The sequence below is a fragment of the Clinocottus analis genome, unplaced genomic scaffold (assembly GCF_023055335.1).
Source record: "Clinocottus analis isolate CAN_PGR_092001 unplaced genomic scaffold, fCliAna1.0.p SCAF_2, whole genome shotgun sequence".
Classification (NCBI taxonomy): domain Eukaryota; kingdom Metazoa; phylum Chordata; class Actinopteri; order Perciformes; family Cottidae; genus Clinocottus; species Clinocottus analis.
The window spans coordinates 951,304-968,708 of record NW_027175931.1 but is presented as its reverse complement, the minus strand read 5'-3'; the positions used below and the strand labels follow the sequence as shown (position 1 = coordinate 968,708).

Sequence of the window (17,405 nt, the reverse complement as noted above, 5' to 3'; positions counted from 1 at the left end):
GGTGGTCAGGAGAGAGAATGCAGCTTTAACACATGAAGCATAGACTTCTATACAACCAGAGGAGTCGCCCCCTGGTGGTCAGGAGAGAGAATGCAGCTTGAACACATGAAGCATAGACTTCTATACAACCAGAGGAGTCGCCCCCTGGTGGTCAGGAGAGAGAATGCAGCTTGAACACATGAAGCATAGACTTCTATACAACCAGAGGAGTCGCCGAGGACGTCTATCACAAGCAAAGAGAAACAAGAGTGAAAAGCGTAACGCAGATATTGAAAGTTCATATTTGTGTTGTGTTATTTGCAGGTTATGAATAACTTTTGCTCCCCAGGAGGTCATCTCAGGTTCTACCTCCTCATTGTCGTCTCGTCTCAAGTGATTCTTTAACGTCTCCACAACAACATGCCTCTGTGCTCGGCTCATGCGACCCGCATGCTTCGTAACTGGAAATTAAGTGTGGTCTCGTCGTGAGTGCATTAGGACTAATGTATGTGGGTTAGATTATGTTTTCATTTCCTGGATCTGCCTCCCCAAAGAGAAATTAGCAAAACAGCCGCGCCTTGAAGTGGAAAGTGGTGCAAGACAGTGAGAAAAAGCTTCTCTGAAAAAAAAACAATGCTAATGGAAGAGTACAAAACAACATCTGATTGAAGAGACATGGACACAAAACAATGCCTTCTGGCACAACAGATGGAAAACACAACAACGACCCATAAATAGTGACGAGAATCACACCAACCTGCAGATATCTGGAGATATAATGAACAGAAACGCACCGGCCCCGAGCAGAAGCATCACTTTAATGCTGTAATGTTGCACTAAAGGACCAAAGGGCCCTAAACTTTAGGTATGACAATGATTTAGCTTCAGATTATCAACACTCTGTAGTTTGTAGTTTAGACAGGTGAAACATCTAGCAGCCTCCAGACAACAGCAGTATAAAGTGCTGAAGAGACTTCCTGTTGTCCTGATGTCAAAGGGGAGATCATTCCAGCAGCATGTGTTTGTGTCCGTTGCAGTGTTTCTTCTCGTTAAAATACAAATTGAGAACAAGCTGAAAGATGTTATACCTAGGAAAATGTAATTTAAGACTTGTTATGATGCCGGTAGCGCTCTTTCACGCATGACATCATCAGGGTCCGTCACATGACGCCATAGGGACCCAAAAATACTCTTTTCCCAGAGACTTACTTTTTTATTTTACTTCTCAGTGTGAACATTTGATTAGCCCTCATTTACAGTCCTAAACTTTTTATTTGACAACCTTCAACTTATTGAAGTTGATTTACTAATAAAGTCAGACATTATGCCCTAAAACCACACAGCAAATACCTTTTGATGCCAGCATTTTCCTCCAAAGTAACAGCCAATGGCTCCATTGGCTCCATTGACTGGCGCCAATGGCATCAATGGGTCCAATTGAAGTATTGTGGTTGTACTATCGACCTTGAGGCTTCAAAGTTATTTATAGAGACTGATTGAACAGGAAGGCCAGGTTGAAGAGTACGTGACGTTTTCTCGTGCCATCTCCCAACAGATGGCTGAACATAATAAGGTATCACATTGTTACTGCTCCGTTTATAGTCAGCAATAGAAGCGCTGTTAGAGCACCGTTAACATCCATTAACTGCCTCCCAATGAAAGTCCTCAGTTGAACAGTTCAGACGCGAGCCAGCAGCAATAGGAAGCGTTGAGCTTGCATTAAGACAGCGACTGGAGGAGAGCGATCAGAGTTATATCAAGTAGATTAAATTACAAACACTAATGCATGCATCATTTCCTGCGTCTCTGGTGGATGTGTCGGTCGTTTGGGTTGTTTGGGAAGGCGCAGTACAGAAACAATGAAAGCTGGAGAGGCAGCGGTTGCGGCAGAGAGCATGGTGACCTTTAACATCACAACGCAAACAGGAGAAAACAGGAAATAAGTGTTTATGATCGTCACAGGTTTGTCAGAATTGAATTGGTTGATAAGCTTTGATCGTGACCTTCATGACGACTTTTGAGTAAAAGTGACAGAAAGACATCGAAATGAAATAAAATGTAGTATTTAGTACTTAGTCCTTGAGTATTTAAACTGTTTGATCTACAGCTGTTAGTGATGGTAACGAGAAAGATTCATGTGTCAGGACACTAGTGAGGTTTGGTTCTGTGATGACAAGAAAACAAGACAACAGCGCCACCTACAGGAAGTCGGTCTTCATTGTGACCATTTCACTGGTTTTGCAGTATTTCTGAGTCTTTACCAGAATATAAAAGAAAATGAAAGCTTTCTTCATATTGGGATGAAACGGTGTGAAAAGTTCAACAAAAGACAGTTTTAAGAGCCATTTTCACGTCACATTACTTTATTGTCCATCATGCATTTCACTTCATAAAGGGATTGTAGCAGAACGCTGACGGGCAGAGATGTGACGACTGTCTGTGGACATGGACCACAGACAGTCCAGGAAGCCTGAATTAATCAGTTAATCAGGACCGACCCCACTTCCCTCTTCAACCTGCAAAACATAATAAAAAACAATTAGCCCTGTACTTCATCTGGTTTCAGCTTTAAAAGATGCCACATTTATAATAATCTTTTGATTTATTTCCAAAAGGTTCTGCACACTTTCTGAGGTTGCAATGAGGATATTTTTGGCTTGACTACGTTTCATGTTTTAAAACATTTACCTGCGACACAAGGGGAGGAGTATTCTGTGTCGTGCTGGTCACCTGAGAGAAGAGGAGGAGGAGGAGGAAGAAGAAGAGAGATTGATTAAAACATGTACCGCTAGGAGTCAATACTCTGAGCTCGTTGGTTCTCCAGGTCTTACTCGGCTGGTAGTAGTCGTAGATCTTGACCACGGCCGGTTTCAGGTTCTGCACGTGGAGCTCCTGTATGAGGTCTAACTTGTAAAAGATGGGCGTATCCTTTTGCAACTGTTGAGAGAAGAGAATCAGACGACACCGTGAGTATGGACTCTCAGAGAGTGGCCTCTGGTTCTCCTTGCTGTGGGTTCTCCTCTCACCTCCTGGACGTACACCAGGACGTGATCCCCGTTCTGTTCCACTCGATCCACCAGCACGGCACGTTGGAGCTGCGAGGAGACGACAGTCAGCCGGGTGCTTCATCAACAACAGCGGAACACTTTAACATCTCTACTGAGGCTACGGCCACACAAACCTCCCCAAACAACCAACCAGAGCCTTCAAAACACCCACAAACCACTGAGTGACATCACCAACACTACGTCCACTCCATGTGGTCTGGACAGAGCGCAAACAGAGTCGTGTGGATGAAGCCTGAAGGTGAACATTAATGTAATAACTCACGCTCTTCAGAGATTCTGGGCCTGGGACAAACCCAGAGAGCATTTTGATATCCAGGATCACCATGTTGGTAGTGTTCTCCTCTCCACTGTATCTGAAATACAAGCATAATAAAAACTTAGTTATCAACATGTCTCCCACGTATGTCCGCCAGCAGCTAATGAGTTCAGCTGGTAGATGCATCGGTGTTCTCCTGGAACGTGGATCTGCTTGCTGATCACTCACAGGGTCTTGATCATCAGAGAGATTTTGGGTCTTTTGCTGGTGCAAATGGCCTTTGGTGTGATCTCGACACTGAGAGTAGTGACATCGACGGGAGGCGGGACGTTATAGTGAAGAGAAATCTGAGAAAGAGGTGCAGGAGGGAGGTTTAATATCCATGAACAAGAATCTCAGGAATTTATTTGACTCAAAATAGGTTCAAATTCATGATGCATCATGCGTGAGAAGTCTTGTTTTCCAGAGGGAGGAAGTCCCATTTTCACATGCTTCTCAACTATGTCTTCATTAGCTACTTATAGTTGACCTCCCAATGGAGCCAATGGAGTTATTGGAGTCATTGTGGCCAATGGAGCCATTGAAGCCAATGGAGCCAATGGAGCCATTGGAGCCATTGAAGCCAATGGAGCCATTGAAGCCAATGGAGCCATTGAAGCCAATGGAGCCATTGAAGCCAATGGAGCCATTGAAGCCAATGGAACCAATGGAACCAATGGAGCCATTGAAGCCATTGGAGCCAATGGAACCAATGGAGCCATTGGAGCCAATGGAGCCATTGAAGCCAATGGAACCAATGGAGCCATTGAAGCCATTGAAGCCATTGGAGCCAATGGAGCCAATGGAGCCATTGGAGCCAATGGAGCCATTGAAGCCAATGGAGCCATTGGAGCCAATGGAGCCATTGGCTCCATTAACAATTATTTTGGAGAACATTGTGGGGTGTGGGTTCAGGGCATAATGTTTAACTTTATTAGCGAATCAATTGTAGGTTTATATAATCTGAGGTTACATCATCAGTGTGTGTGGGCGTGCACGTGGCGACCACTGACCTGCATCACAGCGCACGTCGTGCCCTTCACCTCCAGGCTGAACTTCCCGGTCGTGTCCTGCAGCTCCGTCTCCTGGTAGAGCAGCTTGTTGTTCTGGTTTACCTCAAACAGCAGCTGACCACTGGGAGACTGGACCGTCACGGTGCTCGAACCGCTGGGACTGAACACCCGAGCAGAGTAGAGAGCCAGAGCCTGGAGAGCCACCACTGTGTCCTGCAACACACAGGAGCAAAGAGCGCTTCATGAGCTTCAATGTGTTTACTTTTGTTGATGCATGCAGCAGCTTTAACATGCAGGAGTCCCACCTCCCCGTGCACCTGTCCACGTCCTGTCTTTCCTACCTGTGTGGAGGAAAAGCCGCCGTAGTAGTTCTGCTGGCTGGCCAGCCACCTGACGATGCGGGCGGCGTAGCCGAGGTCTTCAGTGGTCGGAGAGGCGCTGAGTTTAGCCAGCAGGACGTAGGAGCTGATCTCCACAGAGAGAGAGGCCGAGGTGTCTGACGCCGTCTGAGCCCAGTGGAGGAAACCTCCTGAAAACAGCCGCAAAGTTCAAAAACATTCACAGAGATGAAGCCAGAGGGAGTTCCTCCAGGAGGACGACATCAGGGACGGTATCGCTAGGATGTTATGGATACTAGAACTCAATACTCTGATCAAAAGTCTTTCTTGAGTTCTGAACCTTTAAACTTAATTCTCAGCTCATCAATGATCTGTGATTATCTCTCATTGATTGGCCCTCATCTTGAGATCAGACTCCGTTTGACGTCACTAACGTTAACTGCAGTATGACATCACAACAGTTAACTCCGCCCCTCATCACTGGTCCTGGTTTTTACTCATGTAGAAGCGGTTGCCTTTAGAGCCGAGCTTCGGGGGGCCTCCCTACTCACCTTGTTGTATGGCGACCGAGTCTAGGTGCTTCAGAAGGTGAGCTCGGGCCTCCATGTCTCCTGCCAGGGTGAAGACGTACGCCAGCAGAGCCGTGGTGTAGCTGTTACTGAGGTCGCCCAAAGACTCTCTGAGGCAAGACAGGCTCTTCTTCACTACAGGGTCCTGGATCACATTATAAATAATGACCTCAGGTCTCAACTCCTTTGATTGGTCTGCACAGAACGGTTATTCTCTTTTGTGTGAACAAATTCACATCTCCAGCAAATTGCAAAGTTCTTGGTTTGTGTGAAATCCTTGTGAGGAAACTTCTGACCTGAAGTTATGATGTTAGGGTTTCTACTCACGTCTACGGGCGTCTTCATCTCCAGGAAAGCAGCGGTGATGTACGCGCTGAGTGTCACCTCGTCAGACACGCCGCCCTGAGAGAGGAAACAGGAAGCAGACGCTCAGATCGCGCCGATCACTGCGGATAACTTGTAGAGTGACGGAGCGTTATTGATCTCACGGATTAACGTTAACATCACAGAGCAAACTAAGGTTCCTCCTCCAGTATCCAGGAGAACATGTAATCAGGACATGGAGGATGTTTTTCTGATCATGAGGAACAAGGATCTCATGGAGTAAAGTTAGGACTGAGATGTTTCAGCATCTCCAGTGATCCTCAGTCACTTCCACACAAACTCCTCCAGGACTTCAGTTACCTTCATCCTGTTGTTGAAGAGCTTTCCTGACTTTTCAAAACAGCCGTTCTTCTTCTGTTTATTTTTCAGCCAAACCACCGACCCTTTGATCGTCTCGGGGTCGATGAAGACGAAGGACTTGGCTTTGGTGAAGGATCTCACCACGAAGGCAGTCAGCCTGAGGAGGAAGGAGACGTTAAACAAGAGGAGAGGAAGCACCGTCACACGTTCACGTAGTTTCTACGATCCGTCAACCAAAACATGCCTTTCAACCCCGCCGGCGGGTTTGGGGTTTCCTGTCTGACGCGCACACACATTTAAATCTTCTGATCCATCGTCAACGTTCTCACCAAGTGTTCCCCGCTCCGGATCCGAAGGTGCTGTAAGCTCCATCACGATGCCTGTAGTTCAGCTGCCTCTGGTAGCCTACGTCACAGGAGAAACATCTTAGGGACTTGATTGCTTTGATGACAGGAAGTTAGAGGAAAGAAAAGTTGTCGTGTCTGCACATTTGTAATAGTTTAAGGTCCTAAATGTTTGTCTCACCGCTGGTCAGGAACTTGGTGGCCATGTCGTTGATGGCCGAGGTCAGCTGCTGAGTGTTCCCCAGGTACTGGAGGATGTAGATGTTTGGGGCGAGGAGCGCCATGTTCTGCTCCCCACATCCGTACGGCATCTGCAGCAGCCCGTGCAGGTTGTTCAGGGCTCGGCCCAGAATGTCACCTACACCAAAAAAACACACCGATTCAGGAAAAGAAGATAAAGATTAACGTAAAGATGTGTTTGGTTTACAGAAAAGCGCCACCGTAATGTATTCAGTAGTTTACCCAGGACTGATACTGAAGCACGGGCTGATCCGACGATCACTTCCTCAGGCAGCTGGATGTCGACTTCCTCCTTCAAAGCCTCTCCTGTAGACAACAAACAGATCAGCAATCAAACAAAGAAGTCATTCAGATTCAACGGATCATTTACTGAAAGAGCTCTGACTGGAAATGAGATGCTACATGCTTGATGAACTGTATTTAAAGCTACTATGAAGAACTTTCACGTAGTGTTGTTTCTGTTGCTCCCTGTGGACTAAAGAGGTAGTGTCTCTGAGCACCAGGGTCCCTTTAGAAAACCTCTCATTCTACTGCAGCAGGTCTGCCGGTCTGACCTCTCAGTCCTGGTTCTCCCATGTCCCCCTTCTTGGTCTTTGGACTACATTAAACTGAGGTGATATAGAGGACCAGGACTAGACTGAGACTAGTTCAGGACCAGATTAGATGATGTGACGCTTGCTGTGAACAAACTGACCTTTGGGGCAGAGCAGCCAGTTGAAGGTCTTTGACATCTCAACTCCTTCAGCCTGAGAGGGATGAAATCATTTGAGACCTCCCACCTGCACGCTGGGTGGACTTTTACTGAGTCGTCTTGTTTAGAAGTACCGACCTTCACGATGAGAGATTGTGTGACCGTGTCGATGCGACCTCTCTTCGGCACGCTCACCACCTCGTTGTCACAGGAAGCGTGGGACTCCACGGCCTCGGCGGTCACCGTCACGTTCACGACTCCTGAAGAAAAACAGGTTTATGTTCCAGATAGAAAAGGGTCGTACCGTTTGACACCAGTGTGGATGAGAGCTCGGCGCTCACCTAGAGCTGAGGGCGCCATCGTCCAGCTCACCGTCCGGCGCTGGTTGCCGCACAGACAGGAAGTGTACTTGTCACCGGAGAGGGGGGTGAGTGTGTACTCTGTGGAGGGAACCGGAGCCACGGTGACCTGGAGACACAACAACGTCCTGAAAAACACTGGTTGATGACCAAAATCCTACGATTATTCCCATCAGGCTCAGCTGTTCTGCTAATTAGAAAACGTTGGCGCCGTTACACGTTAGCGCCGCTACACGTTAGCGCCGTTACTACCCGATGGCACTCGACTTGACTAAACTCCACTCCTTTTTGGTTTAGCATCAGTCCGTGTGTTAGCATCAGTCTGAGTGTTAGCATCCGTCCGCGTGACATAGGTTACCATGATGCAGCTGGTCATGTAGTTGAAGACGGTCGCCTTCAGTTCAAAGTGCTCCCCCCGGATGATGGAGTAGGGCAGGGTGAGCTCCAGGAAGAAGGGCTGGAAGACGGTGATCTCCTTACGGGGGGCCAAGCCGAAGCCCTGGGGGGACAGACAGAACGCCTCCGTCTCCCAGGTGGTGATGGTGTCCGGGACGGTGAGGGACACGTCCTTCACTCCAGATTCTCTGGAACGGCAGAACGACGCATTCGGTGAACTTGTATCAGACTGACATGATTCAGATTAGTCAAAGAACATCAAGGTGAGAGAGAATGCAGCTTTAACACATGAATTATAGACTTCTATACAACCAGAGGAGTCGTCCCCTGGTGGTCAGGAGAGAGAATGCAGCTTTAACACATGAATTATAGACTTCTATACAACCAGAGGAGTCGCCCCCTGGTGGTCAGGAGAGAGAATGCAGCTTTAACACATGAAGCATAGACTTCTATACAACCAGAGGAGTCGCCCCCTGGTGGTCAGGAGAGAGAATGCAGCTTTAACACATGAATTATAGACTTCTATACAACCAGAGGAGTCGCCCCCTGGTGGTCAGGAGAGAGAATGCAGCTTTAACACATCAATCATAGACTTCTATACAACCAGAGGAGTCGTCCTCTGGTGGTCAGGAGAGAGAATGCAGCTTTAACACATGAAGCATTGACTTAATGTGTTCTCAGTCCCTAGTTTCAAGTTTTTCGCAGCATCACAAACTCTTTCAGCCATTATCAGGTTGAATAAGAAGAAAATGTCTCAAAGGCAACATTTGTAAATTATCTGAATGTCATTTATTTTGTGGAGGAAGTCTGAAAGAAGGACTGTGGTGCAAAAACTCACCCAACTGCCACCAGGTCCCATATCCAGGTCTCAGGGAAGAAAGTACGGACTGTCTCTATTGGTGAATCCTCAGACGAACTAGATGGAGCTGCAGCAGCACTACCAACCTCCATCATTACAGGTGTATTCATTCTAGCTACTTCAGGACCAGAATTATACCTGTAATTCATACCTGAAAATAAAGCAGAACAAGATGAAGCCTTTTAATGCTGGTAAATGGTCATTTCAGAGAGCAGAAAACAAAACTAAATACCGCCATATCCGTGGCCCTGGTGGTAATTTCTTCCTTTGTACTGGAGGCAGGAAGGCACTCGGATTAACAAGTTTGTTGCCATCTTCATCCCCACATTCTAGAGGAACCAACAACAAACAGGCGGCACTGAAATGTGCAACAACAAAACCTACAAGAAGAGGCGATTTAAAGATATTGTGCATTCACACATGTGCAGGAAGTACCTGGAAAATGGTATGCGCGTCCTCTTTCTGCTCATTGGGGTGCGGCATGATGTATCTTCTCGGCCTCACACGCAAACATTCAACAGGGTCTTCAGCCATGTAAGGAATGTAGGAGGCTTTGGTGACGGGCAACAGGTCAAATATCTGAAAAGAAAAGGTATATTTCAAAGGTTTTACCAGACAAATGTTTGTTTTCACAACTATTGTCATTTTCAAAGTGCATGCTGGACCACTGGTGGAGTGAATGCTGATGGATTCTTGTGGTTGGACTCCAGCAGCTACCTTCTCTGCATCCAGAGTTTTCCCCGGCTCCTTGATGAGGACGCTCTGGTCCACGGCGCTCACGCCGCACAGCGACTCGGGCTGAGCCGTCACCTGAAGGATGGCCTCCTCTCCCGGGACGGCCGAGGACGGAGAGAACTCCAGGGACACCTGGGACAGAAGAGTCAACATTCAGCGTTGTTGTGAATCCTGCTGGTCTCCTTGGCAGAGTTACAGCAATACGACAAAGGGACAGTCAACAGATTCGTTGGGGTCCTTTGTTCAGACTGTTGAGAGATCTCCGATCACGCTACATGACCAATGGACGATCCCGACCCTGAAGACTTGAGTTCCTCACCTGAACCAGTCGCCTGTCTCTCAGCCAGCTGTCTGACCAATTTGAGCAGCAGGATTCATAAGCTGACAAGCAGGGCGATGCCTTCACTGACCTTGTTACCGAAGCACTTCTCGACGGAGAAGTCGGCGCTGTTGGCCACCACGTTCTCACTGGGGAGGACGGCGTACGCCACGACCTGGACGTCTGGCGCCATGTCGGGAGACACCATCAGCTTGAAGGACACCTCGCCCTCGTTCACTGAAACAACAAAGCAACTCCTATGAGCCACGACCACCTCTCACCTGCCTCCCTTCATCAGTCACAATGAACTATTTCATGACTTAAAGGGTCGGTTTACTCACAGGATTCTTGCACTTGGACCCGTTTGACTCCTTGCATGACGATGGCACCTCGGGTTAAGACCTGCAAACAAGGAATGATGTAAAAAAAACCTAATTCAACAGCAGACTGCAGCTGTCTGCTGCCCTCATGTATTTATATTTACCGTGTTGTTGAAGGACATTGTGGAACATTTAGGGGGATTGATGGGAAAACGATATTCATAACTGTTTTTTTCAGCGTCTAATCACCTGAAACTAAGAACCCGTTGTGTTTTAATCAGTGTATTAACTAAAGACGGAGCTATGTCTTACTAACTGGATCTGTGTAACTGATTCAGTATATTTGTGACCTCCAGATAACGCATCCCTTTAAAGAGGAGCCCACCAAGGCAGCACCCACTCAGCCCTCCATCGCCACCTATCTCCAAAGGAGATAAGACTGCGAGCGGGTTCAGACCGACCTGACCTTCTACCATCCCATCCTGTCCTGAATCGTTTATCACAGTGTATAAGAAGTCAGAAACTCAGAGACAGACCTCTGAACTGCTGCCATTTGACTCATAACTGTTTGTGGTTCAACTCTGCTCTTTGTTCAAGTAGAATTCTTTCAAGCCTTTACTTTCGAAAAAGCCCTTTATATCTACAAAGGGAGCGGGTCGAGTTCCCAGTCCGCCATCTTTGCACCGCCGTGTTTTACGGTTGCCCAGACGGGACACTGGCTCTAGCGAGAGATGTTTGTGTTTTACGTGATCTGGGTTCCTTTGAGCCAGATGTCAGTGATCTGAAGTAAAAGTCATTATAAAACCATCTTCCCCTGTCGCCTCCATCAGAGACTTCACTCACCAGATACATCACGTCCACAGAGCCCTGGGCTTCTCCTACCACCGTGTATTGGATGGTGAAGACTTCTTCTTTGTCACAAGGAAGTGGGTTATTCTTCTTCTGCACCTCGAGGAAGCTGATCGTTTTAGTGTGTGGAGTTGAAGGTCTGGACAATGATACGCTGTGCTCTGCAGTCTCATAATATGGCGTTCTGTAACCGGCGTAGCCGTATGTCGGCAGGTTGCTCACCTGGAGAGCGGAAAAGAAACTCTATAAAGGAGCTCATGGAGGTGGAAGAAGGTTTTTATAGTTACAGTGAATGTTCAGGTTTCACCACCGTGGGACTTTATTTATTTTGCACGTCAAGAGATATTCAATCTGTTGTAAGATATTTGAAGGTAATGACGGTTAAAATGTACCACTCGGCGGCACCTTGCAGCAACTTCCTACTTACACGGAGTTGGAGGTCTCCCACAAGTTCAGCCGTGCTGATTGAGAACGAGGCGACACCGTCGCTGTTGGTTGTCAGATTCTGCAGCCGGCGTGATGACCAGCTTTCACCTTCAAACAGGTACAGTGGCATGTCGGCGATGGGTGTTTTGTTGTAGTGAACCGCTTGAACCTGTTGGAAGCACAGAGTTGTATCACTGCGTCTCAAATCAAGCCAAAGAAGTGAAGGAAACTTACTTTTCCCTCGAAGTTTGATCCTTGGTCATAAATCTTGGGCGTGTCCATGAAGGACAGCGTTCCAACCACATATGAAATCCTTGTTTTGTGCTCTTGTTCTCGTGAAATACCTGCATGAGAAACCTCCACGTTACAACTGTTTCATTACAGAGTAACTATCGCTCTCTTCTGCATATAAATATGACATGAAATATTATCTGACTTGCCCGTGCCCTCCTCTTCCACTTTGACCCGGAGCCGCAGTTCATCTCGTAGAACCTTTTGAGCCATCCTTGTGAAAGCTGACATCTGGAAGATAAACGTGGCGCAGCCTTTGTTGTCCGTCTAGAAAGAACAATGAAATAAGATCAAATATGATTCAATAAAATAAATGTCCCCCATTCAACACCCTTGTTACTTCTTACTCATACAAAACACACGTAGACACGTAAATACATAAATGTACAGGGGCCCCAGTAACGACCCCTGAGCAACCCCTGAAGTCTATTTTATACCTTGCACGTTTAAGAAGCTTAACCCGTATATGCACTACTTATTCAGCAGACGCTACAGATACAGTACCTGCTTCGTCTCACTGTGGCATGGGGCGACTACATCATATTCCACCTCTAGAGTGTCAATGTTGATTGAAGGTCTTGGGATAAAGTAGTGGTTTAGAGGTCTGCACATCTTGACCTCAACACTGCCTGGAACGGGCTGTCCGAATGTATACCTGATGATAAGGAAGTAGAAATTAAAACATTAATTCACTCCCCAAACTGGACCTGTTTCAGATTATTTAAGAGGGCAACGAGCAAAACAGCTTACTCACGTTGCACATACTTCAGCTTTGATTTCCTCCTGATCAATACTTACTTCATCGGATGCATTTATTTTTATTTCAAATTTAGGCAGAACTGGGGACAAAATGTGTTTATTAGCATTCTTTCTTTATTACAAATGGATTGAATTGGAAGGTTAAAAAAACAAGAAGGATCTTACCGTATTTCTCCACCTTGAAGTTGTGATGTATTTTATCCGACCCAATCGTCACAATAACTTGGTAGTTCCCTTCACGGGCCTCAGAGTTCAAGGCGTATGAAAGCTGCAGTATCTTACTGTTGGACGTTTCATTCAGCCACTGTCCAATCCGGTTGCTGTCATCATCCTGTCAAATAACGTAATCGTGAACTCAATCTATCTTCCAACGAGACGGCAGATAGAACTAAGCCGTAAGTTGTTTAAAGTTATACGTGTTGGTGGGAAAAAACACCTATTTTTTTAAAGTAGCATATTAAAAAGTTAAATATTTTCTTGTTAGTCTTACCTCAATTTCGATGATATCGTACTGCAAAAAAAAAGAAATATGGAGATTTGTTAAAGCTGGTTTGCATTGCTCTCATCATAGAGAGTCTTTATGAATTTACTTAAATGCATAAAACTGCACAAGATTTTTCAATAAGAAATAAACAATGTTTTTTTAATCCACAGAGCTCTTAGGTTAAATTCATAACATAAAAAGTAGAAACTACTGTCAGGAGGTCATTACGCAACTTTAAAACCGGCACTGTTGCCTCACAGTATCACTAACACTGTTTTATGTGAATGCCACCTGAAGAAAGGAAAAACTCACCAGCTCATTGGAAGGTCTCAACATGGAGTCCAGTGTGATGACTCTGAAATGCACTGAGAGAAATAAAGAGATTACTCAACAAGAAGCTTTTATTTTTTAATTAACATTGCAAATAGTGTTACGTAATTAATATGATCTGTCTGTGCTTTTCACTGGTGCGGCAAGAAAACAGTTAACATTTCATAATTGTTAACATAACTTCTTTTATACATGCTGACGTGACTTTTTCCATACATGCTAAGGTAACTTTTATCAAATATGCTAACGTTACTTTTTTCATACATTTGGTTACTTTTTAATGTTTGCCAACATAACTTTCTCAATATGAGCAAACTTTTTCTTAAAAGCTTCTGTGTTCTGTATTATGGAACTCTGTCTATATACAACGTGGTACATTTATTGTATACAACGTCGTAGATCATGAACTCCAGGTTACCTGTTTGTCCAGGGAGGTAGATTGGTTTATCTGTTTGGACGAATGTCTTTGGATGATAGACTTTGATCAAGACTTTCCTGACTTCCTTTGAGTGATAAGTGTTGCCTCGTACCTCCACCTCGAATTCCTGCACGTCTTCATTCTTCACCAAAGGAACCTGTGACAAAAACAAATTGTATGAACACATTGAGAACCTCTTTAACAAAAAATAATAATTCATGAATAATATACATTTTTTGTGTGATTTCTGCTTTTGTTCATGAATCTGTCTGTGTTCCATAATCCCATTGAGGTTCTGAAGTTTTATTTGAATAAACACATTAACAATTGATAAAATCTTATGACTTTACCTTCAATTGAGTATGTTATGCGAGAATATATTTTTTCTCATATACGCTAATTTTACTTTTACACATATGCTAACATAACTTTATATGGAAGCTATCAAGCTATCTTTTGGTAAATAACAAGAGCACTTGAATATAAAACAGTGCTTGCAATGTGAAATTAAAAGAATACGTGAATTGAAACAAAATTAGACTATTGTGTGACTTGTACTTGTTTTGTTGTATGAACAATACTTTTTTTTGAAGGAGGGTGGGGGGGATGTCCTAATTTTCTTTTTTTTGGTCCTATTTTTTATTTTAAGGTCCTAATTTTTTATACGCCCATGTGATTTTAACCCAGACTGCCTGTTGACATCGTTGGGAACACAACATGTATTTCTCTGTATTTTAATCAACACATTTTCAATGAATGTTGTGGAAATGAGCAAATTAATCAAATATTGAGATCTCACTTTAAACTCAGTGCAGCTGTGGAAATCCTTGTTGGACGTCTGTGTGAAGAGGGTTGTATTCTTCTCTGAGGACTTCAGACTGATGGTCATGACCAGAGTCTCGTTGGGCTGCAGGAGACTCGCACAGAACTTGGTCACAGCCCCGGATTCAAGAGTTGCAGGAATGGCTACCATGTACTGCCTGCAGACACAGATACATGCAGCAGAGACCTCACTGGATCTGACGTGGAAGAAACTCAACAGCCAGCAACGACTCCCAAAGATTCATGTTTAAGAAATTCAACCACAGGCTGCTTATTTTTCTCAAGAGAGTTCAGGTAAACTTACGGTCCTGCCACTGCTCGGCCCACAAACATCCAGCTGAAGAAAACACAAAGGGTCCATGTCCACATCTGACACCCAGGGAGACCCATGGCTGACTGAGGATACTGGTGAGGATGAGCCTGGGTCAGCATCTTTTAAATGGCCGCTGCTGGAGAAATCCACCCCCACTCTACGCCCACACACATCATGCAACTCTTACTGGAATAACAGGTATCCCATCAGTCAATCACAGGGGTGACACAGGGGTTAAATTAGGCTGCCCGGGGCTCACCTCCACCCCATAGGCCAACTTCTCTTCTATGTTACCACCGCCAGGTCATTTTGTATAATAAACATGCTAATGTTACTTTTTATTATACTTGTGTATGTATATATATATATATATATATATATATATATATATATATATATATATATATATGTGTGTGTGTGCTAACTTAACCTTTTTTCCCATGCGCTAGTGTTCATTTTTCAAATATGCTAACGTACTTTTTTTCATATGTTGTTCACGTAATTTGTTCTCATTAGTGTGAATGCGAGTTGAGTTTAATTTATAATAGAATATTATTCAAAATGAAAAAAATATGAATAAGACTAACTTTTATGTGTAAAGAAATTTCCAGAATGCATAAAAGTGAACAACATAGAGCTTTTTTATGAATAAAAATAAATTTAAAAAATCCCACATTAACTTCTGGTGACGATGCCAGGAAGTTAGGCTGGAGTCAAATATTCTACTAAATCAAGGCAAGATTTCTTTGGGTGTCATCCGGTTCCAGCTCATGACGCTGAGACTCTTCAGTTCAGAGGGTTTGTGTTCAGGACCAACTGGTTCTTCAGCTCAGAGGGTTTGTGTTCAGGACCAACTGGTTGTTGAGTTCAGAGGGTTTGTGTTCAGGACCAACTGGTTCTTCAGCTCAGAGGGTTTGTGTTCACGCCTCGTCTTGGAGACGGAATGTAGCTTGAAGCGAAGATTGCCGCAAATAGTTTTCTTAATCAATTCTTGTTTTTCATAAAATTGGCTGTAACAATCATAAAAATTCGCTATGGTTGAAAATAGCTGTAACAAACTGGAGTTAAATCTGAGTTTTTTAAACTTGACTGAACATAAATCATTTAGTTTTGAAAATAACATTGAAAATAAGCATAAGTGTGTCCTATTAGAAGCTGCAGAGTTAAGGACAAATATATAGTTAAGCCATGGATGACTAAAAGTCTCTACGAGTATGCAAAAAGAAAGGTTTACTCTCCAAGAAATATTTACAACTATGAACCAATGAAATTGAAGGAAAATATAAGTTTATAAGAGTAAATTGACTTCCATTATGAGATCACAGAAGAAGGAATACTATAATAAAATACTAGAGGATAGTAAAAATAAAATTCAGACGACTTGGAAATAAAGGCTACAAATTTGAATTTCCATGTTATTTTCTAAACAGCTCTGATGCCAATACAATTAATTAAATTCAATTCAGTTTATTTTGTATAGCCAACATTGGGCTTTACAATCTGTACACATGACATCCCTATCCCAGGACCTCACATCGGATCAGGAAAAACTGCCCAAATGAAGATAGAAAAAACACTTTTACAGGGAAAAAAGAGGAAGAAACCTTCAGGAGAGCAACAGAGGAGAATCCCTCTCCAGGATGGAAAGAAGCAATGGATGTCATGTGACCAGAATGAACACAACGAAGACTCTGGTTATGAGCAACGTAACGCAGCTACAGCATTATTCATATAATGAGTAGTATACGCATGGTCCACAATCCAGATAACCACAATCCATGCCATGAGAAGGAAGTAGAGAGTAGGGGCATCTACAGGGCCATGGCAGGGGCGGAACCAACTGGTTCTTGAGTTCAGAGGGTTTGTGTTCAGGACCAACTGGTTCTTGAGTTCAGAGGGTTTGTGTTCAGGACCAACTGGTTCTTGAGTTCAGAGGGTTTGTGTTCAGGACCAACTGGTTCTTCAGTTCAGAGGGTTTGTGTTCACGCTTTCTCTTGGAGATGGAATGTAGCTTGAAGCGAAGATTGCTGCAAAACTGTTTTCTTAATCAATTATTGTTTTTCATAAAATTGTCTGTAACGATCTTAAAAATGAAAATTCCCTATGGTTGAAAATAGCTGTAACAAACTGGAGTTAAATCTGAGTTTTTTTAAACTTGACTGAACATAAGTCTTTTAGTTTTGAGAATAACATTGAAAATAAGCATAAGTGTGTCCTATTAGCTGCAGGGGAAAGGACACCCTATAGCCAACATTGGGCTTTACAATCTGTACACATGACATCCCTATCGCAGGACCTCACATCGGATCAGGAAAAACTGCCCAAATGAAGATAGAAAAAAATCCTTTTACAGGGAAAAAAGAGGAAGAAACCTTCAGGTGAGCAACAGAGGAGGATCCTCTCCAGGATGGAAAGAAGCAATGGATGTCATGTGACCAAAAACGAAGACTCTGGTTATGAGCAACGTAACGCAGTTACAGCATTATTCATATAATGAGTAGTAT

At 44.2% G+C, this 17,405-nt stretch overlaps 1 protein-coding gene across 1 annotated transcript; it reads right to left on the bottom strand.

The window, feature by feature from the left end:
* Positions 1–2,324: 2,324 nt before the first annotated feature.
* Positions 2,325–14,978, bottom strand: LOC137790281 (alpha-2-macroglobulin-like). The gene is made up of 36 exons (XM_068584367.1): positions 14,893–14,978; positions 14,566–14,746; positions 13,767–13,923; positions 13,331–13,383; positions 13,025–13,045; positions 12,700–12,865; positions 12,530–12,614; positions 12,280–12,430; positions 11,925–12,042; positions 11,719–11,828; positions 11,486–11,653; positions 11,053–11,280; positions 10,231–10,291; positions 9,981–10,126; positions 9,553–9,702; positions 9,271–9,414; positions 9,068–9,164; positions 8,815–8,986; positions 7,939–8,164; positions 7,563–7,689; positions 7,360–7,481; positions 7,225–7,276; positions 6,753–6,836; positions 6,472–6,648; positions 6,276–6,351; positions 5,947–6,103; positions 5,590–5,664; positions 5,245–5,407; positions 4,697–4,884; positions 4,356–4,568; positions 3,532–3,650; positions 3,310–3,400; positions 3,006–3,074; positions 2,811–2,916; positions 2,668–2,709; positions 2,325–2,495 (listed from the first exon to the last, which is right to left on the bottom strand). The coding sequence occupies exons 1-36, from the start codon at positions 14,976–14,978 to the stop codon at positions 2,491–2,493; spliced, it is 4,386 nt and encodes a 1,461-aa protein (XP_068440468.1). The 3' UTR covers positions 2,325–2,490.
* Positions 14,979–17,405: the final 2,427 nt, after the last annotated feature.